The following is a 24,850-nucleotide window of genomic DNA, read 5'->3' as shown; positions in this document are numbered from 1 at the left end:
AAAACATGTTGAAAGTTCAATTTACATGAAGGGTCAGTTTTGGTGTTTATGGAATTATTTAAATCAATCCAAAATAACTATTATTTCCATGTATTGATAGGATTAGTGGATCTTCAGGTATGAAACGGTTTAGCTCAGTAGCTGGTTTAGGTCTGTTTGGGTCTTCATGGGTTAAACCTTCTATCAGACTGTGTGATATGTGGTTTTGTGCTCAGCGGAGAGTGTGCGTAGGCGTAGAGCGGAACAGCTGGGGTCCTTAGCATCAACACCTGATTACTTCGCCAGTGAAGCAGACCCTGGTGTCTGGCAAGAAGAATGTTAGGGAGTGTTCAATATGTGTGTAAAAGTTGACATTAACTAGACTTTGAGGAATGCGGCATCAAGTAGCGTGGCGATGGAAAAGACAGAAACCGTTTGGAGAGGTTTGAGGTATTTAAGTATTAAAAAAAAAATAATAAAAAAGTCAGAGGAGAAAAGAAGAGAGAGGAGAGGGGTGTTAAGTATCTGATGGAGATTCACAAAGAAATAAATGCAGTCAGTTCTTAGTTGTGAGTTTTGGGTATATTATCCTCCTGAGACCCAGTGAGTAAACATTTGGGCCATTTTACATGAAATAATTGCCTTAGGAGAAAGTTTGAGTTTGTACGCCATGAATACTGCCCTATTACTGCTATTTGTGTCGCAGCATGCATCACTATGCTTATGCTTATGTTGTTACCCTTATTACTGTTATTATTGTGATGATGATGGTTATTATTTTATTAAATTTATTATTATTATTATTATTATTATTATTATTATTATTATTATTATTTTATTATTATATTTCATTTTTTCTTATTTTTCTTATTTTATTTAACTTATTATTATTATTATTATTGTTGTTGTTGTTGTTGTTAATTTCTTTTCTTTTTTTTTTAAATTTAGACTTTTATGTTTTTGGCCTGTTACTTTTGAGTGTGTTTAGTTGGTTTATTACTTTAGGGGTGGGGGGAGTGCACAAAGGAAAACTGCAAAAAGTAAGACCCAGTGTCACTATGTTTGTGCTGTGTCTGGATGATTTTCTTTTGTGAAATAAAGATATTTAAAAAAAAATATATATATATAAAATAAAAATCCAAAAAAATAAAAATAAATAATAATTGCCTTAATTGGAAACAGCATGATGCAACAGTTTTGACAGATACATTTAATTTTTTTTTTTTTTTTTTTTTTCATATAATGTCCTTTTCAGTGGATATTTTTAAATTATTTATTTTAAAGTAAAGCTGTGAAACTCTTGTCCACCACAGAGGATAAAATGGTTAACACTTCATAATAAGTGCACACTATGAAGCATTAGTTAAGCATTAACAAATACTGAATTCATTACTTCTAAAGCATATTTCTGACATGAATACTCAGTATATGGTTTATAAGCACAGTTATAAATGTTTTACTAATCATTCGTAATCATTCATCATTCAGTCATGCAGTTTGTTTTAATAATCCCATGTGCTGTGTCATTCCTTTGTTAGAATAATTGAAACTTTTGTGAGTCTTCAGACATTGCCAACCTTTAAATCTCATTTGTAAATGCTTTAGATGGCATAGATAGTGCACACTTTAGATGAGCTCACATCATATACTTAATTAATGAGTAGTAAGTGCTTTAGAACTACCTGAAATAATGAATTCCTGTATTAATAACTGTTTATAGGACATCTATTGGAAAATAAATGTGTGACTTAGTATAAAATACCCACTAATATATTCGCAAACCATTAGTACATGTCTGAATAGTGTATTTTCAAGCATAAATGCACATCATAACCAGTTTGTAAGTGATGCAATACTAAATTTTTAAATGTTGAATCCATAATTTATAAAATATGAAAATACAATCATTAAACATTGTAGATGAGCTTATGAATGATAGTAAATCCATTATAATTGTGCTTATAAACCATATATTAAAGAGCATTCATGTCAGAAATATGCTTTATAAATAATGAATTCAGTATTTATTAATGCTTAACTAGTGTGTTTATTAATAATGAGTAAAACATTACAACTGTGCTTATAAACCATATATTGAGTATCAATGTCAGAAATATGCTTTATAAATGATGAATTGAGCATTTATTAATGCTTAACTAATGTGCTTATTAATGATGAGTAAAACCATTACAACTGTGCTTATAAACCATATATTAACGAGCATTCATGTCAGAAATATGCTTTATAAATAATGAATTCAGTATTTACTAATGCTTAACTAATGCTTCATAGTGTGCACTTATTATAAAGTGTTACCACAAATGCATTGCTGGGTCTCAGGAGGATATTCTAGGACCACCTCCTGTGAAGCATAGTAAAAATATTTGTAATGAAACTACTCTGCCATTTGTTTCTGTTTTAATTGGACCCCAGAGCAGATGCACTGAGGTGTGAGCTCCACTGGGGGTTGTGGTGTTAATCTTCTGCTGAAATGACCACAGCCTCCTTTAGGGTGTAATCACATTCATGCAGCTGCATATGATGTAGAAATCAGACACACACTGAATGAACAGTGAAATACACATGATAATCTGACTTTATGAACCATTTGACAGACTTTGGCAGACTCTCACTCTTTAAACTTGTGTGTCCATAAATGCAGAATTGACTGCGCAGGGATCTTGAAGCTGCGTAATTCGGATATCGAACTGCGAAAGGGTGAGACCGACATCGGACGGAAGAATACACGTGTTCGGATGGTTTTTAGAGTCCACATCAACCAGGCCACGGGGAGGACGGTGTCCCTGCAGGTCGCATCCAACCCCATCGAGTGCTGTGAGTACATCTGATTATGGGTTTTCTTAAATACTGACTAGTGTTTTTTTATTCTGCACCAAAGTGTTTCTTAACCCTTAAAGACCTAGAACTGTTTTGGGGGGATTTCCAAGTATATGTCTACTATATGTATGAATGAATGAATGAATGAATGTTTTTATTATTGTGTCTTGCATGAAAACATGCCCAGCCTTTACATGGGCTAATGGGCGCACATAAGTTACAGGAGATCTGGGTAGACAGGGAAAATACTGAGAATATTAACCCTTTCATGTATACTGGTCACTACAGTGGACAGCTATTCTACAGCTGTTCTCTTATATATGCATGAATTATTTGTTTGTTTGTTTGTTTTTGCACAAATCTTTATTAAAATTTTAAGACACTACATATCTTTTCTGACATGAATTGGTAACATTGTGTAGATCTCCCCTGAGCATACTCTCACCCCCAGAACTACAAGCCCCCCCCCCCCCCCCCCCCCCCCCCCAGTTTTCACACAATTTTTCTGTAAATACATGTTTCTTCATTTCAAAAATTAAATGTAAAATGTCCAGCTGAATGGACATTTTTGCAACTTCATGTAAAGTAGGTTCATAAGATCATTTTTATTATTAGTAGTAGTACTAGTATTTCTTTTTTTAACTTTATTTTTTATTTTTATATATTATTTATTTATTTTCATATGACAATTTTCAATCACATTGTTTTTTTCATGCCTAAAGAGGAATAAAAACACTCAGGAAAAAAATCTTGATTAAGGTTCTCATAATTCGAGCATGAAAGGGTTAAATGACATGTAATGAAATCAAACCTATCACAGTCATTTCTAAGACGATAATAGCAGCATTTATCAGATACAGTCCTGTTGCTGCAGCTGTTTCTGTATTTTCATTGTGAGTTTCATTATAATTTCACAGCCTTTGTGTGTGTAAAGGCCTTTGTTAGGCGTTTCTCGATAAACTCCATTGACTCCCCGCTCTGCACTGGGGTTGACCTTTCACTGGACTGGGATTCACTCAGAGGCAGATCAACCACTTTATGTGGTTCTGGCAGCGAGAGCCGCCATTGAGATTAAGCCTTATGAGGTAAATGAAAGACAGTAGTTAAACCATGATCTCAGACCCTTGAAATAAACCATTGTTAGTTTCTGAACGACTGCCACAACGCAATTGTTTTTGACCAAAATTCACTGTCTGTGTGTGTGTGTGTGTGTGTGTGTGTGTGTGTGTTTGTGTGTGAGGTACAACGACAGACAGACAGAGCGGAGGAAAAAAAAAACAGAGATGTGGGATAGATTGATGGTTTCCAAAGACGGAGAGTTTTATCAAAATCAGAGAGCAGCAGCTTCAGATTACACAACGACCAGAAAATATTCAGGTTTTGATTGAAGTCATCCCAGTCAATCACAATTGAATTACAGATGTCTTTTCAGAAGGACAAAACTAGCCATAACATCAGCATTAAATTTAAGAAAAGATTTGCAAATATTTCATGGCGGTAATAGATCATTTGAGGAAGAACTGAAAGCAACTAAGGAATGAGGAGGGGAAGCCAAAACGTAAGAGAGAAGGGTGAGACAGACAAGTAGAGGAAAGACGCTCTTAAAGACAAAACATCCAGCGTGATTGGAGGAAAAAGGCAAATAAACACACAACAGAACCTCTCCCTGCTTACTGGCAAGGACACAGCACGAAGAAGTGGAGGTTTACAGGCTGAGCGGCGGCTCTCGGAGAGCTGTCTAAGGTAGTGATTCAGCCTGTGTCTGGATGCTCAGGTCTGCATGGGGAGTGGGTGTGTATTAGCTGAACCATGAGGCCTGCTTCTCTTTTTTCCCTCCCACAGCTCAGAGATCGGCCCAGGAGCTGCCGCTGGTGGATAAGCAGAGTTTGGAGACATGTCCCGCCCCTGGAGGGGAGAGGATGCTCCTGGACGGACACAACTTCCAGCACGACTCCAAGGTGGTGTTCGTGGAAAAGGCTCAAGGTAAAGGAGGAGGAGCTTTGTGTCTATATGTGTGTGTGTTTATGTGTGTGTGTCTCTGTTGTTGGAGAAATCCCAGGACTGCTCCTCCCCCTCCTCCACCTCCTCCCCTCTTGCCTCCTCCCTCCTCCCTCCCCCGGCCGTCAAAATATCCTCCATCCTGCCAGAGTGCCACATGTGGTGCACATTAATGCGCTGTATTTTTAACCCAGCAGATTTACATTTGCAGAAGTTTCCATTGCCTGTTCAGCAGAGGAATGGATCACAAATGCAGCATGTGTTGTGTGTGTGTGCATGCGAATGTGTGGGTGGCTGTGGATACGTACAGTTTAGTGTGTGTGTGTGTGTGTGTGTGTGTGTGTGCCATGCCTCAGTATTTGTTTCTCCTTTTCTGACTTTAAGCCGTTTTGGTTTGGAGGGAGAAGGGACTGCTCCCAGATGTTGATACGAGGAGGTTTACAAACAGCAATTTCCTTGATTAGCTTTAGCAAAGCAACGTGAGGTATGGTTTAGGCCAAGGCTGAGCAATGTAAACACGTGTGATCCTATCGGCCCAGTGACTCATTCAGAAAAGGGAGGCAAGACTTTTTCATTGTTCCACCTGTGAAAGGAAGAATTCAAGGCTGGCCGGGCGCTCCGACAGCCCCCCCCCCCTCCAGCAGTGTACAATGGGGAAGTGAGATTGTTTATCAAAACAACAAGTGATTGTATGAGTGCAGACCTTGTTTCCCCTCTTTGATTAATCCTGATCTCTTCCTGAGAGGAGGGAAGATCGGATTTTCAGTCGTGTAATGTTTCTCTGAGGTAGAAATAATACGTCTGCTTGGATTAAACAAAAAATAACTCCGCGGGGCACCAGACGAGATCCTGATTACAACAAAAATAAAAACTGACTTCAGAATACTGTCTCTGTTTGTTAAACTTTGCAGGACGCCGGCGGCTAAGCTGATTATCCTGTTCACTGACAGAAGTTTGGTTATTTTTTTTTCAGCCAGCTCTTATTATTGTGATGTTAAACTGGCCATAGTAGAGCATTTAAAGGATTTCATGTAACTGATAGATAATAAAAAGTCTGATTCACTTTGTTTCACACAGATGCAAACTGAGACTCCAGTTAGTAAATATTAGCTTTTTTCAACAAATAACTTTAATTATCTCAATTTGTGAAAAGTCATTGAAGCAACAACTACCAAGAAAGCAACCATTTTTGTTGATTTTTCTGAAAAGTCTAAGAGGCAAATGAATCAAGAGTTTAATGTTCGCATAAATTAAAAATATAAAAAACACCAATGTGAAATGTCATGTAAATACTTTTAGTCATACATTTGGGTCAGTGTATCTTTTGGTAATTGGATTTTCTTTTCAGAAACAAAAGAAAAACTAGTGGTAAATTGATATTTGTTTTAAAATGGAAGAATTACAATTGAATTTCAAGGTGTTTTTCATTTTCAATGTCAAAACAGATAAACCAAATTTTTAAAAAATGATTCATTTTCTCTTTCTAATAACAAAAAAGAAAGTTACTACCTGACAGAAATGGAAAAATGGACCAAAAAAACCCGCTGTTTTTTTCATTTTCTGAGACCAGATGTTGTCATTTTCAAGGAAGGAGCGCTAATGTGGTCACAAAGATTCTTACGAACAATGGGTTTGTACGAATCTTCCAGTTCATACGAAATCTGGACATCGAAGACATGCTCCCTCCACAAACGTCTACGAACTCCAGATTACCAATTACTAAAAGATACACTGACCCATTTGATTAAAAGATCCCATTTCAACATTAGGAAAATAAAAGGCATACGGCACTCCTAAGATCATTTCTTATCAGAGATCAGTTAACTGACAATTTTAATACATAAATAAACTAAATAACATCTTGTAGCTTCATGAAATAAATAAAGTTGCATTTATCCTGGAATTTGAGACGGAAACAGAAAAAAGCAGCTGCATCAGAGCCAGTATTTACAAGTGTTTTGTCTTTTATTTCTTATAAAATTCTCAACCTAAGATAGAATACATTAACACCAATACCTGCAGGTCTGCTCTGTGAAATTAAAGCCAACCCATTAGATTATTTCTGCCTCCAGACCAAGTAAAGATGGATCGAATTTTCCTTCCCACGTCTTGAGGCTCTTCAACATCCAGCCACTTTAAATAAGTGTTGGGAATCACCTCTCATTTAGAAAATGTGGTTCAATAACATTACTTTAAAGGGCAGAGTGAAATGAGTGACATTAATGCAGAGGTGGCAGAAGTGCACATTCTTTTCTCAAGTACAGATATTTAAATAAAAAAAGACTGTGGTAAAAGTAGAAGTGCTGATTCAAGGAGTTTAGGAAAGTTCAAGTGAAAACGTCCGGGCTGTGAAATGTAAAAAGTAAGTCAAAAGTAAGTCTTTGAAGGACGTTTCTAAAGCCTGAAACCAACTCAACATTAATTAATATAATGAGATTGTTGAACTTTAACATTGTGCCAACATGCAAATCAGATTTCAGATGATCTGTCCCTGAAATATAAGTTATATACAGTCCAAGGAAAAATGACACAGACCCTTTTACATCTTAATTATGTAATGGTTTATATCAGAGGTGTAAAACTCATTTTAGTTCAGGGGTCACATTCAGCCCAATATGATCTGAAGTGGGCCAGACCAGTGAAATAATAACATAATAATATATAAAAAATGTCAACTCCAAACTTTTCTCTATAGTTTATAGTAAAAAATGTAAAATTACCATATGAAAATGTTTATATCTTCAAACTATCCTTAAAAAAATGTGAATAACATGAACAAAAATGAAAAATCTGACATTTCTTAAGAAAATAAGTGAAATTTTGACAGTATTCTGCCTCAGTTTATCATTTACACATGTGCATTAGAACTTACAGATCCCAGGAGATCTACAAATACACAAGACGTTATTTCGCTTCAGATGTTTCAGGTTGTTCATATTCATAAGTTCATGATTGTTTGTAAATTCAAACATTTTTATATAATTTTCCTTTTTGTTTTTACACTAAAACAAAGAGAAAAATTTGAAGTTGTCATTATTTATAGGTTATTTTGATAATATTTTACTGGTCTGACCCACTTGAGATCAAGTTGGGCTGAATGTGGAACCTGAACTTAAATGATTTTAACACCATCTTAAGTGTATTTTTTTCACAAATCCCATGGGCCGGATTAGACCCTTTGATGGGCCAGTTTTGGCCCACGGGCTGTATATTTGACACCCGTGGTCTTTGTTTCTTGTGTGCCACAAAAGGGGATTCATTTTTTTTACCCTCGGCCCTCGCCACAGGGTATTATCAGTTCATTGTCCATCCGTTTGTCTGTTTGTTTGTGCAAAAACTTTGGCATGGACTGAAGGCCGAGGGTTTTCAAGTGTGGGCACATTATGTTTTTATGTTGTTGCCCCTTACATAAAGGTTGAAATCTGTCAGTCAGCTGCAGATCTAGAAAATCAGGCTAGAAGGTCCAAGAGGTAATGGCTAGAATGGGAGGAAAATACAAGAAACCCCCACGTAGATGTGGAAGGATTCAACAAAATATCCACAAAAATACGAAAAAAAAAACACTGTTACCAACACACCAGCTAAGGGAACTACAGGAGCAAAATATAACAAAATAAAACTGAAGCTCTTGAAAGGTAAAAGTATTCAAATCAAAATGAAAACATTCCACTAAAAGCGAAATAATATTAGAATATGTAGGGGAGTAGACGACTAAAACACTTTTAAATCACTTTTTGTTAAAAACTCCTGTGTTTACGGACAGTATTTGTACAAGCATGGTTTTAAGAACATGAAGGTTAAGGAGGCAGCTGTTGATAAGGTAAGGTTTTATTGATCCCACTGTGGGGAAACTGCAGTTTTTACAGCAGCAAAACACAAAAAACAAAGTGCAGAAAGAACAGGCAGAAACATTCGAGAGTGAGAACATTCGAGAAATCTAACTGACTCTTCTGATGTTGGAACTGTGCACAAAGATGCAAAATAAAAATGATGGATTCCACTGAAATGCATTAAAACTAAAATAATGAGTCTGTTTTGCAGATGTGAAGAATAAAAGTACAGATATTTCAGTTAAGTGTAGATATAATAAGATGCAGAAGATTAAAGCTAATACATCTATTGTGACTGAGTTTTAAAACGGCTTTAACGATCAAACTCATAAATCCAGAGTAGATTTGGTCGCCGTAAAGGGTTTAAGCGTGGATGTGAAGAATAAAAGTACAGATATTTCAGTTAAGTGTAGATATAATAAGATGCAGAAGAATAAAGCTAAAACATCCCAAAAGAATAAATCTATTGTGACTCTATTGAGTTTTCAAACCGTTTTAACGATCAAACTCATAAATCCAGAGTAGATTTGATCGCCGTTAAGGGTTATTTATTTATTTATTTATTTAGAACATGCAAAGAAACAAAGTAAAACAAAACAAAGCAAATTAAAACAAAAACAAAATAACATTTAAAAGTGTGTTTTAAGCGTGGATGTGAAGAGTAAAAGTACAGATATTCAGGTTAAAAAATGAAAAAGTACAGATATCTAAAAACTAGATATAATAAGATGCAGAAGATTAAAGATAAAACATCCCAAAATAATAAATCTATTATGACCCTATTGAGTTTTAAAACAGTTTTAACGATCAAACTCATAAATCCAGAGTGGATTTGGTCACCGTTAAGGGTTATTTATTTATTTATTTTGAACATGCAAAGAAACAAAATAAAACAAAATGAAGGAAATTAAAACAAAAACAAAATAACATTTAAAAGTGTGTTTTAAGCATGGATGTGAAGAGTAAAAGTACAGATATTCAGGTTAAAAAATTAAAAAAGTAAAGTACAGATGTTTCAGTTAAGTGTAGATATAATAAGATGCAGAAGATTAAAGCTAAAACATCCCAAAAGAATAAATCTTTTGTGACTCTATTGAGTTTTAAAACCGTTTTAGTGATCAAACTCATAAATCCAGAGTAGATTTGATCGCCGTTAAGGGTTATTTATTTATTTATTTGTTTATTTATTTATTTATTACATGTAAAGAAACAAAATAAACCAAAACGAAGCAAATTAAAACAAAAACAAAATAACATTTAAAAGGGTGTTTTAAGCGTGGATGTGAAGAGTAAAAGTACAGATATTCAGGTTAAAAAATGAAAAAAGTAAAGTACAGAAGTACAGAAATCAAGGTTAATGAAGTTACCATATTTGGTTCAAAACCCGTAACTGGTTAAAAAAAAAAATACAAGAAGAAAATCTAAAAAATATAAGAAAAACACATGTAAGGTGAAAGGAACACCACTTTTATAACATTAGACTAACATAAGTGCTGCTCCAGACCCCTGTTCACATCCACATTCTCCCTTTGAACATCATTCCTTACATTAGTACCATTACTTCATGGTACCTAACAAAGCAGGTCCACTCACTGTTCATGCAGAGGTGGACCTTACAGACCCTGTAGACCACATTGGACCTGAGATTGTAGACTCACTGTCCTCACTGGAACTGTTACTGTCTTGTAATGTGTGTGGAAATTACCCAAAATAGTCACTTAAAGGGCTAAAGAGGCAGCTGTAGATCTGACCCTGGTTCTGATGTTAAAACTGCACAAAGATACAAAATAAAAATGATTGATTCCACTGAACTGCATTAAAACTAGAGTAGTGAGTCTGCTTTGCGAATGTGAAGAGTAAAAGTACAGAGATTTCAGTTGTAAAGTGTAGATACAATACGATGCAGAAGAATAAAGCTAAAACATCCCAAAATAATAAATCTATTGTGACTCTATTGAGTTTTAAAACTGCTTCAGTGATCAAACTCATAAATCCAGAGTAGATTTGGTCACCGTAAAGGGTTTAAGCGTGGATGTGACGAATAAAAGTACAGATATTTCAGTTAAGTATAGCTTAGATATAATAAGATGCGGAAGATTAAAGCGAAAACATCCCAAAAGAATAATTCTATTGTGACTCTATTGAGTTTTCAAACCGTTTTAGCGATCAAACTCATAAATCCAGAATAGATTTGGTCGCCGTTAAGGATTATTGATTGATTGATTTCAAACATGCAAAGAAACAAAATAAAACAAAACGAAGCAAATTAAAACAAAAACAAAATAACATTTAATAGTGTGTTTTAAGCATGGATGTGAAGAGTAAAAGTACAGATATTCAGGTTAAAAAATGAAAAAAGTAAAGTATAGATGTTTCAGTTAAGTGTAGATATAATAAGATGCAGAAGATTAAAGCTAAAACATCCCAAAATAATAAATCTATTATGACTCTATTGAGTTTTAAAACAGTTTTAACGATCAAACTCATAAATCCAGAGTAGATTTGGTCACCGTTAAGGATTATTTATATATATATATATATATATATATATATATATATATATATATATATATATATATATATATATATATATATATATATTTATTTATTTATTTATTTCGAACATGCAAAGAAACAAAGTAAAACAAAACGAAGCAAATTAAAACAAAAACAAAATAACATTTAAAAGTGTGTTTTAAGTGTAGATATAATAAGATGCAGAAGATTAAAGCTAAAACATCCCAAAATAATAAATCTATTATGACTCTATTGAGTTTTAAAACTGCTTTAACGATCAAACTCATAAATCCAGAGTAGATTTGGTCGCCGTTAAGGATTATTTATTTATTTATTTATTTCAAACATGCAAAGAAACAAAGTAAAACAAAACAAAGCAAATTAAAACAAAAACAAAATAACATTTAAAAGTGTGTTTTAAGCGTGGATATGAAGAGTAAAAGTACAGATATTTGGGTTAAAAAATGAAAAAAGTAAAGTACAGATACCTAAAAACTCAAACATTTCAGCCCATTATTTACTCTTAGTGCCTGCATTAATGACACAAAGCTGTGGATGACTGGCTCTCGCTCCGTGTTTACATCTTTCCTTTAGTTTCCTGTCCAACCTAAATGTTAACACATGCACTTCCACTCAGGGGAACACTTCATTCACCTAAACTCAAGTGTCAAAGACAGACTTTTGGTCCTTTGGGGTTAAGTGTAAACCCAGGAACCAGCTCTGCAAACATAGAATGGATGTTCTGTGTGGGTATCAGCCCCGGTTCTGTTGTGGCCCAGAATGTGGCGGTCTCTGGGACCATGTGCAGGCTCTGGTCTGGTGCTGATGGGTGTGCGCGCTTGTTTTTGATGAGGGTTTCCCCGCGTCTGGCACCAGCTTTAGATTCCTGTGCAATCCTACCATGGAAACACTCTTAAGCCAGGCTTCCACAACACTGCCCCCTCCTCTCCTGCTTCCCTCCATCCTTCCACCCCTCCATCCAGGCTGCCTCTGAGCCACCAGTCCATTAACCCTGTGATGTGTGGAGTCCCTGTGGGTCGGACCGGGTCGCCTTACAGCTGATCTCCGCGTAAGGGACAAAACACAGGATTCCAAATCTCTCTGACGGGACATTTTAGAGACAATTTGACAGATAAGTGTTGATAAATGACCCACATTTTTACTTTTAAATTCTTTTTTGCTTTAGTGGGACTATAAGGGATTATCCAAAACAAAGAGCTACTTTACAGGGTGGGGAAGCAAAATTTCCAATGAACATTTAGTTGTTTTTTCTCAGCAGGCACTACGTCAGTTGTTTTGAAACCAAACATATATTGATGACATAATCATACCTAACACTATTATCCATACCTTTTCAGAAACTTCTGCCCATATGAGTAATCAGGAAAGCAAACGTCAAAGAGTGTGTGATTTGCTGAATGCACTCGTCACACCAAAGGAGATTTCAAAAATAGTTGGAGTGTCCATAAAGACTGTTTATAATGGAAAGAAGAGAATGACTATGAGCAAAACTATTACGAGAAAGTCTGGAAGATACTATTAAAGAAGAATGGGAGAAGTTGTCACCCGAATATTTGAGGAACACTTGCGCAAGTTTCAGGAAGCGTGTGAAGGCAGTTACTGAGAAAGAAGGAGGACACATAGAATAAAAACATTTTCTATTATGTCAATTTTCTTGTGGCAAATAAATTCTCATGACTTTCAATAAACTAATTGGTCATACACTGTCTTTCAATCCCTGCCTCAAAATATTGTAAATTTTGCTTCCCCACCCTGTATATTGAAATAAATGTTGGAATGGCAATCAGTTAAAGGTTTCACTCTGATGGGACATTACTGTGTTTTAACCCATAAATAAATGTGTAAATCAGGGGTGTCAAACTCATTTTAGTTCAGGGACCACATTCAGCCTAATATGATTTAAAATGGGCCGTACCAGTACAATAATATAAATAATAGGATAAGAACTTTTTGAGTGAAAAAAGTAAATTCCGTAATGAAAACGTTTACATGTCTATGAATTGTACTTGAACATAACATAAACAAATATGTCTAAATCCAGTCCTCGAGGGCCGGTATCCTACATGTTTTAGATATTTCCCTCTTCCATCACACCTGGTTCAGTTAATGACCAGCTCATCATCATGCTCTGCAGAAGCCTGATAATAATGTAATGGTTTCCAGGTGTGATGGAAGAGGGAAATATGTAAAACATGTAGGATACCGGCCCTCGAGGACCAGATTTAGACACCCCTGATCTAATTGGACTGACCTGTCTTCCCACAAATAGTAAAAAAAAAAAAAAAAAAGTTTAACAGCCGCTAAACAGTACATACACCATTTTGCGACACTTTACATCTATTTGCGACACATTACGCCCATTTGTGACACAATACGCCTATTTGCGACACAATACACCTCTTTGCGACACATTATGCCCATTTGCGACACAATACGCCTATTTGCGACACAATACGCCTATTTGCGACATATTACACCTATTTGCGACACAATACGGCTATTTGCGACACAATATGGCTATTTGCGACACATTACACCTATTTGCGACACAATACGCCTATTTGCGACACAATACGCCTATTTGCGACACAATACACCTCTTTGCGACACATTACGTCCATTTGCGACACAGTACACCTATTTGCGACACATTAAGCCTATTTGCGACACAATACGCCTATTTGCGACACAATACGCCTATTTGCGACACATTACACCTATTTGCGACACAATACGCCTATTTGCGACACATTACGCCTATTTGCGACACAATACGCCTATTTGCGACACATTACACCTATTTGCGACACATTACGCCTATTTGCGACACAATACGCCTATTTGCGACACATTACACCTATTTGCGACACAATACGGCTATTTGCGACACATTACACCTATTTGCGACACAATACGCCTATTTGCGACACATTACACCTATTTGCGACATATTACACCTATTTGCGACACAATACGGCTATTTGCGACACAATATGGCTATTTGCGACACATTACACCTATTTGCGACACAATACGCCTATTTGCGACACAATACGCCTCTTTGCGACACATTACATCCATTTGCGACACAGTACACCTATTTGCGACACAATACGCCTATTTGCGACACAATACGCCTATTTGCAACACAATACACCTCTTTGCGACACATTACGTCCATTTGCGACACAGTACACCTATTTGCGACACATTAAGCCTATTTGCGACACAATACGCCTATTTGCGACACAATACGCCTATTTGCGACACATTACACCTATTTGCGACACAATACGCCTATTTGCGACACATTACGCCTATTTGCGACACAATACGCCTATTTGCGACACATTACACCTATTTGCGACACATTACGCCTATTTGCGACACAATACGCCTATTTGCGACACATTACACCTATTTGCGACACAATACGGCTATTTGCGACACATTACACCTATTTGCGACACAATACGCCTATTTGCGACACATTACACCTATTTGCGACATATTACACCTATTTGCGACACAATACGGCTATTTGCGACACAATATGGCTATTTGCGACACATTACACCTATTTGCGACACAATACGCCTCTTTGCGACACAATACGCCTCTTTGCGACACATTACATCCATTTGCGACACAGTACACCTATTTGCGACACATTACGCCTATTTGCGACACAATACGCCTATTTGCGACACAATACGCCTATTTGCGACACAATACGCCTATTTGCGACACATTACGCCTATTTGCGACACAATACGCCTATTTGCGACACAATACGCCTATTTGCGACACATTACACCTATTTGCGACACAATACGGCTATTTGCGACACATTACACCTATTTGCGACACAATACGCCTATTTGCGACACATTACACCTATTTGCGACATATTACACCTATTTGTGACACATTAGACCTATTTGTGACACTACACCATTTTGCGGCGCTGTTTACAGGATTGATGGTCATAAATGGTTCTAAATGTTATGTTTAGTTACATTTCTTACTTGCACTAAAAGTCAGCGAAGACTGTGATGGTATGTGTTATGTTCAAATGTAACACAACAAGTTAACAGTTGAATAAAAATGTTGAAAATGTGATGGTGATATGTGTCAGTTGTACATCCAATCCCGCAGTAATACTAACAGGGTCCTGCCTACAGTTCATAGCATTCCCACAGTTTGTCCCGTGGGAAAATATAGTTGAACTAGCATGTTGACCTGTGGGGTAACCACAGTTACTAGATGTGGTAGATAATAAACTTACCTCTGATACAGTTCATTCCTTTAGTTTCTTGGTAAATTCCACTGGCAGTAACCCCCACAGCTGACATGTCTGTTTCTGCACATGAAATTTGACACCATAGCAACGTGGCATTATTGTTTATTTGTTGCTAGGTAACCCACTTCAAATCCATGATTCTGGGTGAGGCTATTGTAAGGCTATTGGATTACAAAATTACTAATATCTCCCACAATATTGGTCCTATTAACTTGCTGTTTTCACTAGTCCCTTCCTTGACCAAAAATACATAAATAAATATGACAAACTGCAGCAGTCCGCTCTTTCCAGATTTTGTGTGAGTCCACTTCCCTTTTATAATCTAGGATAGTCCTGGTTTAGACTTTGGATTCCTTGTTTACAAAATGTAATGTAGGCTCCATGTTTTGAGGTGCCACATAAGCGTCATAGTTTTCTTTTTTTTCTATTTCTATTTTTTTGTTTTTTATTTTCAAAATCCTGACATTTCTAAGGAGTATCCTACTCCTGTTTAGGTTTTTGTACCTTGTTTTTGAAGTGTAATGTTGGCATCATTTTCAGTATTTTGACTGCTTGTCTTTTACTTTACTGTGTTTTCAAATCCTAGTTTATCGTATTCCAAATTCTGACTGCCTTTGGTTGTTATTATTAACATTTACTTGTACTTTTGCTTTTATTACTTGAGTACATTTAACTGTAGATTACTTCATATACTTAAGTACAGTAAATACCAGATACTTAAAGACTTTAACTTGAGTAACATTTCAGTTGGTGACTTGAACTTCTACCAAAGTCATTTTTTGGTAGGGTACCTGTACTTCTACTCAAATGTGACTTTCCAGTTCTTTATAAAACACTGACAAACATGCAGCTGTCCCCAGTTCATATATGACGCACATGAATTTTCCATTTTCATATGCGCTGCTTTTATTTTGAACGTTTCTCATACAAAAGCAGAGCTCAGACAAACAGTTTTAATGATCAAACTCATAAATCCAGAGTAGATGTGGTCACCATAAAGGGGTTTGAGTGGCTTATTTTGCTGATGGACTTTGAGAAGCTTATGGACATGAGTATAGTTTTAAGAACACATGTTAACCCTTTATAGTTCACTCATAAAAATACTTTATTACTTTTCTGAAATTTTTCTAAATTTGTATTGTTATGTAGAAAGTTAAGGTCAATGAAATTACCGTATTTGGTTCCTTACCCATAAATGACCCCCCAAAAAATACATGAAGTAAATGTAAAAAAAAAAACCAAAAACACATGTAAGGTGAAAAGAACATGTATTTTAGAACATTAGAACATCACTTTTAGAACATTAGACTAACATAAGTGTAAACATACACTTATGCCACAAACACATTTTCAAAATGTTTTATTCTTATGTAGAAAATCAAGGTTAATAAAGTTACCGTATTTGGTTCCTTACCCATAAATGGCCCCCAAAAAAATACATGAAGTAAATGTAAAAAAAAAAACCCACACATGTAAAGTGAAAAGAACATGTATTTTAGAACATTAGAACATCATTTTTAGAACATTAGACCAACATAAGTGTAAACATACACTTACGCCACATACACATTTTCAAAATGTTTTATTCTTATGTAGAAAATCAAGGTTAATGAAGTTACCATATTTGGTTCCTTACCCATAAATGGCCCCCCAAAAAAATACATGAAGTAAATGTAAAAAAAAAAAAAAAAAAAACACATGTAAGGTGAAAAGAACATGTATTTTAGAACATTAGAACATCACTTTTAGAACATAAGATCAACATAAGTGTAAACATACACTTATGCCACATACACATTTTCAAAATGTTTTATTCTTATGTAGGAAATCAAGGTTAATGAAGTTACCGTATTTGGTTCCTTACCCATAAATGGCCCCAAAAAAATACATGAAGTAAATGTAAAAAAAAAAAAAACACATTTAAAGTGAAAAGAACATGTATTTTAGAACATTAGAACATCATTTTTAGAACATTAGACCAATACAAGTGTAAACATACACTTATGCCACATACACATTTTCAAAATTTTTTATTCTTATGTAGGAAATCAAGGTTAATGAAGTTACCATATTTGGTTCCTTACCTGTAACTGGTAAAAAAAAAAAAAAAAAAAAAAAAAAAAATGCAAGAAGAAAATCTAAAAAATATAAGAAAAACACATGTAAGGTGAAAGGAACACCACTTTTATAACATTAGACTAACATAAGTGCTGCTCCAGACCCCTGTTCACATCCACATTCTCCCTTTGAACATCATTCCTTACATTAGTACCATTACTTCATGGTACCTAACAAAGCAGGTCCACTCACTGTTCATGCAGAGGTGGACCTTACAGACCCTGTAGACCACATTGGACCTGAGATTGTAGACTCACTGTCCTCACTGGAACTGTTACTGTCTTGTAATATGTGTGGAAATTACCCAAAATAGTCACTTAAAGGGCTAAAGAGGCAGCTGTAGATCTGACCCTGGTTCTGATGTTAAAACTGCACAAAGATACAAAATAAAAATGATTGATTCCACTGAACTGCATTAAAACTAGAGTAGTGAGTCAGCTTTGCGAATGTGAAGAGTAAAAGTACAGAGATTTCAGTTGTAAAGTGTAGATATAATAAGATGCAGAAGAATAAAGCTAAAACATCCCAAAATAATAAATCTATTGTGACTCTATTGAGTTTTAAAACTGTTTTTAACGATCAAACTCATAAATCCAGAGTAGATTTGGTCGCCGTTAAGGGTTTAAGCGTCTAATTTTACTGATGGACAATTTTCCTGCACAATTTCCTATAAAACTGTCTCACAAAATAACATTCACCACCAAACACGTGGGCAAAGACATATGAAAATCCTACACTTACAAGCATGTGTGTGTGTTTCAGAGTTTCCTCTACAATTATATGAAGGCAGGATGGGTCAACCCTGCCTTAAGACGCTGCCAGAAACTAAAAATTTGTTTTGGTTTTGTGTTGAGCGTCCAATGGTTTGTCAGTAGATGATATTTCCATTTAGTTTAGTCACATTCAGAGGAAACACTGCGGCGTATAAGGAAGGTTTGTGTATTTTTTTATTTTCTTTGTGTATGTACAGTTTCATATTCATGTTTTTGAGTGCCTTGTTGTTGCTACCCATGACTCACGCAGAAGGAAATCCCTGGTTCCCCTGTAGAGAAGCACATACACGCCGTCACCTGGACAGTAACTCCAGCTCAGCCTCGTCCTATCGCTCCCGCCTCCTCACGTCTCCCGCCTCAGTAGGAATAACAGAGATATCATCAGTTCAGTTGTCACTCCTGGTTACAGCCAATCAGTCCAAAGAGATTACTGTACGGCCTCGGCGCTGCAGGCATCGGGCTGTAATCTGACCTCCACTCCATCTCACCTTGCTTTCATTTACCCAGAAGATGCTGTCTCTGATAAGTCACACTCACTCCATTTGGGAAATTAGCGTCTGCTGTCCTTTTTTAACCTGTGTGCTGTCTTTTAGTTGAAGTCTGGTTGAGTCGTTCTCACATGTAATTTGTTGTCTGTTAGTAAAGCTGAAAGGAGAATTAAAAAAAAAAAAAAACTGAACTTGAGTTACTACTGATTTTCCAGGTCAACTAGAGGTAATTTAATTCTTTAACCCTGTAAAGCAGGGGTCTCAAACTCATTTTCTTTCAGGGGCCACATTCGGCCCAATTTGACCTCCAGTGGACTGAACCAGTAAAATAATAGCATAATAACCTATAAATAATGACAACTCCAAATTTTTGTCTTTGTTTTAGTGCAAAAAACCCCCATTAAATTATGAAAATACTTACTTTTGTAAACTATCCAAACAAAAAAGATGTGAATAACCTGAAAAAACTGAAATTTCCTAAGAAAATTAAGTGTAATTTGAACAATATTCTGCCTCAACTTCTCATTTCTACATGTGCATTATGGATCGGATCTACAAAGACACTAAACACTTAGTAACAGGCAGAAAATAGTTAAAATTGTGCTTAATTTTCTTTAGACATTTCAGGTTGTTCATATTTGTTCAGGTTATTCACATTTTATTGTTACAGGATAGTTTGTGAATGTAAATATTTTCATAGTTTAATGTTATTTTTTGCTCTAAAACAAGACAAACATTTGAAGTTGTCATTATTTATACACATAATGTAACATTTAACAATGTAACAAATTCATCCCACGGGCTGAATTGAAACCTTTGGTGGGCCGCATTTGGCCCCTGGGCCGCATGTTTGAGACCCCTGCTGTAAAGCCTGAACCATTCAATCATTGACAGAATTTTTCAGTTCTTTGAAACTGGAGCCTTTATTGGTCCTTCTGAACAACCAAAAACATTTTTTTCAAATAACAATTTCCATGTATGATTTTGAATTTTGTATCATATTTGATACATCGGGTCTCAATGCTCAAATATTATTTTTGAACAAAAACATAATATAACACAAACATATCTAACTAATTGGTAATTCCTTTTCAAAATTGGCAAAGCTCTGCCTCCTTCCTCATTAATGACAGTCTTGTAGTGTCACAGGAAAGGCCTCTGGTGAATGATTTCCTCCCCCTGGTGGATTATCTGTGTATTGCATGTATCTAATTGTATACATCAGGTTTTTCAAGAAAGAAAATATCACACTGATCATGTACAGGGCTTCAAAACTCATGTATCAAATATAATACGTTTGGTGTTACAGGGTTAAAGGTTCAATATGTTAGTAAAGGGCTGGGAAATCTACCTGAAAGTTCCAAAGGTCCTATGAGAATCTGTTAAAGTAGAGTCATGATCCACAATTTTCTCATCTCTTATAAAATGTAAGTGAGTTCTAACCCAGTTATACATTTTCGTCAATACTTGTGTTGCATTCTTGCATCATTTCAGACACATATTATGAATGTTCAAAAATCATGCGAAGGAATGCTTCTAGGACCCAAAAAAGAGTTAGTTCGAGGTGCTCTTTGGGATTCATAAAGCAGATGATAAACAGGAAGAAAACTCCAAGGCACTCTCTTTAAACCTTAAAATTCCTTTATTTCCATGGCATGGTCTTATCTAGACAATAAAGACTATTCTATAATTGACTAAATAAAGATCATGAACTGTTAAATTCATGCATGTTTGTGTTGGAATCTGGTTGTTTGTTGATGTCCGCTAACTCATTTTGAAGTTAACAGTAGCTATTTAATGCAAGAAAATTAATGGGATCCAAAGTTGAGAATATACTCCTGATTATTTACATCACAGGTGTCAAACATGCGGCCCGGGGGCCAAATCTGCCCCACCAATGGTTCCATTCTGGCCCGCAGGATCAAAATGCAAAAATTAACAATCCAGGTTGTCCAAATCATTTTGGTTGGGGTTCCACATACAGACCAATGTGATCTCCAGTAAAAATAACAACACAATAACCCAGAAATAATGACAACTACAAATTTTCTTTGGGAAAAATTGTGGAAAATATTTAAGTGAAAAAAATAACATTACCCTGTGAAAATATTTACATTTACAAAACTATTCTTTCACAATAAAACGCAAATAAATACATACATAAAAACAAAGATGAACAACCGAAATGTGCAATTTGAGCAATATTCTGCCTGTTACTAAATGTTTTATGCATTTATGGATCCACTGTGATCTGTAGTTGTGTTAATAATAACAGATGTAATATTGTAGAAACTGTTCAAATTTTAGTTCCAAACTTTTAACAATATTCTGCCTTTAACCATATGTTTATGTAACATTGTGTGTAATATACATGTATAAATAATAAGTCGAGGTATAATATTTTTTAAAATTACACTAATTTTTCAAATGAAACTTCTGTGTTTTCAGGTTATTCACATCTTTTTTGTAAAATGTAAATATTTTCATAATTTAATTGGGGGTTTTTTTGTACTAAAACAAAAAGAAAAACTTGGATTTGTCATTATTTATAGATTATTAAGTCATTAATTTACTGGTCTGGCCCTCTTGAGATCAAATTGGGCTAAATATGGCCCCTGAACCAAAATGAGTTTGACACCCCTGATTTACATATAATATTACTTTTGTTGTGCTACATTGCAGAAAAACGTCTCCAGAGCCTCATAAAGGCAGTCAGTTGTGAACAACACCATCAAAAGTCATGCTTCTCAGTGTCTTGCTATGAAAACCAGCAAGTAGACAATCTTTGGCTTTAATAACAGTAATGTCCTCTGTAATGTTTTAGAGAGAAATGCATATTTAAAAGATGAATGGAAATGTGTGAAGTTTGTGTTGGAGTCTGTGTGCTGATCAGGTTCTTATATTCTGTAACAGTAAAAGCAGGATAGTGAAGAACTCTGGGGTGAATAGAAGGACTGTCACCAAAAGACCCCAGTTCCTTACAGATAAATCCGTATACTGTGGCTGTTGGATCCATGTATGGAACTGACACCTTTCTTATCTCAGTAATGGAGTTGGTTAAAGTCGACAGACGACCAGGTCCTGGTACCAAACAGACTCCAACACAAACTTCACATTAAGTCTTCCATATACAACCTTTAAGATAGAAACCAAGATAATTAATGGTCTCCAGTCCTCATAAACACTGGGATAAGCCTGATAGTGCGTATTTATCTGGGCGAGCTGCTATGCTACGTGGCTAGGATGCATATTTCTGATGAGAAGTCATGTTTGAAGTTGAATGATGTTGTATGTATGTATTCTGGACTCTCTAAAAATGATCCCACACTTAGGTTTTCCTGCCTAACATTTGTCATTAATTACTAAGCAGCTGTGTAAATGATATTATCTGTTTGTGAATTAATTTATTTTAATTTTTTTCCTCACCTGCAACTAAATGATCTATCCGATAAAACACATCTCCTCTCATTGACTGACATTTGAGCGACTATTAACAGACGTCAAAACCTCAAATGCAGTTTTCCTCAAGCTTTGTCTGTCTCTTATTATTTTTTCAATTATTTAGTCTATACCAGGGGTGGCAAACTCATGTTGGTTCAGCGGCCATCTTTAGCCCAATTTGATCTCAGGCGGGCCACACCAGTAAAATAATGACTTCATAATCTATAAATAATAAAAAATCCAAGTTTTTCTTTTTGTTTTAGTACAAAAAACCGTCAATTAAATTATGAAAATATTTACATTTTAAAAAAAAGATGTGAATAACCTGAAAAAACACAAATTTCATTTGAAAAATTGGTGCAATTTTAACAATATTTTGCCTCGACTTATTATTTATACATGTACATTACACACAATGTTACATAAACATTTGGTAACAGGCAGAATATTGTTAAAAGTTTGGAGTTTGGAACTAAAATTTGAACAATTTCTACAATATTCCATCTGTTATTAACACAACTACAGATCACAGTGGATCATAAATGCACAAAACATTTAGTAACAGGCAGAAAATTGTTCAAATTGCAAATTTCAGGTTGTTCATCTTTGTTTATATTTTTGTATTTATTTGCATTTTATTGCGAATTAATAGTTTTGTAAATGTAAATATTTTCACAGTGTTATGTTATTTTTTTCCACTTACATTTTTTCCACATAATTTTTCCCAAAGAAAATTTGTAGTTGTCATTATTTATGAGTTATTGTGTTGTTATTTTTACTGTAGATCACATTGGTCTGTATGTGGAACCTGAACCAAAATGATTTGGACAACCTGGACTGTTCAGGTTCATTTTTGCACTTTCATCCCGTGGGCCGGTATGGAATCTTTGGCGGGCCAGATTTGGCCCCCGGGCCACATGTTTGACACCTGTGGTCTATACTGTTAGATACTGGTCTTTTAGTTTCATGTAAAAAAAAAAAAAAAAAAAAAAAGGACATTTGCGATATCTGTCCCAGTGGAGACATGATCTACAGCAGGGGTGTTAAACTCATTGTAGTTCAGGGGTCAAATACAGCCCAATATGATTTCATTTGGGCTGGACCAGTAAAATAATAATACAATAGCCCATAAATAATACAACCTCAAACTTTGGTCTGTTTTTGAGGGTGAACAAAAGTAAATTACATTATGGAAGTGTTTACATCAACAAATTATCCTTTAAAAAATGTGAATAACATGAAAACCAGGAACAACTTCAGATTTCTTATGAAAAATAAGTGATATTTTAACAATCTTATGCCTTAGCTTATTATTTAAACACCTGCATTATAACTTACAGATCACACTGGGTCTACAAAAACCCAAAACATTTAGTAACAGGCAGAATGTTGTTAAAATTGCACTCACTTCTCATAAGACATTTCATATTTGTTGCGGTTATTCATAATTTTTGTGAAAGGGAAGTCTGTAAAGCTAAATATTTTCATGTAATTTTACATTTTTACACCTAAACAAAGAAACATTTGGAGTTGTATTTATTTGTAGTAGAGCTGCAACCGATTAATCGATTAGATGCTTGAAGCGAATGCAAAAATTCACGGTTCGATTAATCGACTCGAATTGATTGAAGGGGAATATTCTATTGCAGTTTTCCTGAATTGAAGCTTCTTTGTGCATCACAATAAGCGTCTGTGTGAAACACAACAGTGGGACCAATGTTTAACAGCAGAGAAATGAAGGAAACAAAGCTTTGATTCAGGAGAATTGTGGTTGAATTTTTTTTTTTTTTTTTTATCACTTTGAGTCAATTAATTGGTTGCAGCTCTAATTTGTAGGTTATTATGATCATATTTGGCTGAGCCGACCAACTTGAGATTGAAATGGTCTGTATATGGCCCCTGAATTAAAATGTTTTTGACACCCTTGATTGTTAAAACAGCGTATGGCATTCATCACCAATTTTTCATCAAATCTGTAAAACCTGAATGATAGCCTAAGTATGACAAATCCATTAGTCTTTCCATGATTAGCGGATACTTCGCGATACTTAGGCTGTCACTCAGGTTTTACGGATTTGATGAAAAATTGGTGACAAACGCTATACGCTGCTTTAATATTTTAAATGTAGTTTTTACATTTCACAAATTCATCCCACAGACCAGACTGGACCCTTTGGCGGGCCAGTTTTGGCCCATGGCCTACGTGTTTGACACCCCTGGTCTAGACCACAGGTGTCAAACATGCGGCTCAGGGGCCAAAACCAGCCCACCAAAGGGTCCAATCTGGCCCGCAAGATGAATTTACAAAGTGCAAAATGCAAAAATTACCCTGAAGATATTAACAGTCAAGGGCATCAAACTCAAAAATAATAGCATAATAACCTAGAAATAATCTTGGTTCTTGGTTTAATGTGAGAAAAATAATATATTATGCCTTTAATGGCAACACCAGTTTATTGCAAAGAACATTAAATTCTGATATCCTATAACAATAAAATGTCAATAACCTGAACAAATATGAATAACCTGAAATGTCTAAAGAAA

General features: G+C 35.3%; 1 protein-coding gene across 1 annotated transcript in view; it reads left to right on the top strand.

Annotated features, from left to right (window-relative positions):
* LOC115428903 (nuclear factor of activated T-cells, cytoplasmic 1-like) overlaps nucleotides 1–24,850 on the top strand; it is a 106,743-nt gene that overhangs the window by 21,168 nt on the left and 60,725 nt on the right. Inside the window, exons 5-6 of the mRNA XM_030148150.1 lie at nucleotides 2,642–2,814; nucleotides 4,660–4,800. Of these exons, the coding sequence (XP_030004010.1) occupies nucleotides 2,642–2,814; nucleotides 4,660–4,800 (314 nt within the window). The remainder of the gene's footprint in view (nucleotides 1–2,641; nucleotides 2,815–4,659; nucleotides 4,801–24,850) is intronic.

Source organism: Sphaeramia orbicularis, chromosome 11 (genome assembly GCF_902148855.1).
Source record: "Sphaeramia orbicularis chromosome 11, fSphaOr1.1, whole genome shotgun sequence".
NCBI lineage: Eukaryota > Metazoa > Chordata > Actinopteri > Kurtiformes > Apogonidae > Sphaeramia > Sphaeramia orbicularis.
This window is presented reverse-complemented; position numbering and strand designations above follow the sequence as displayed.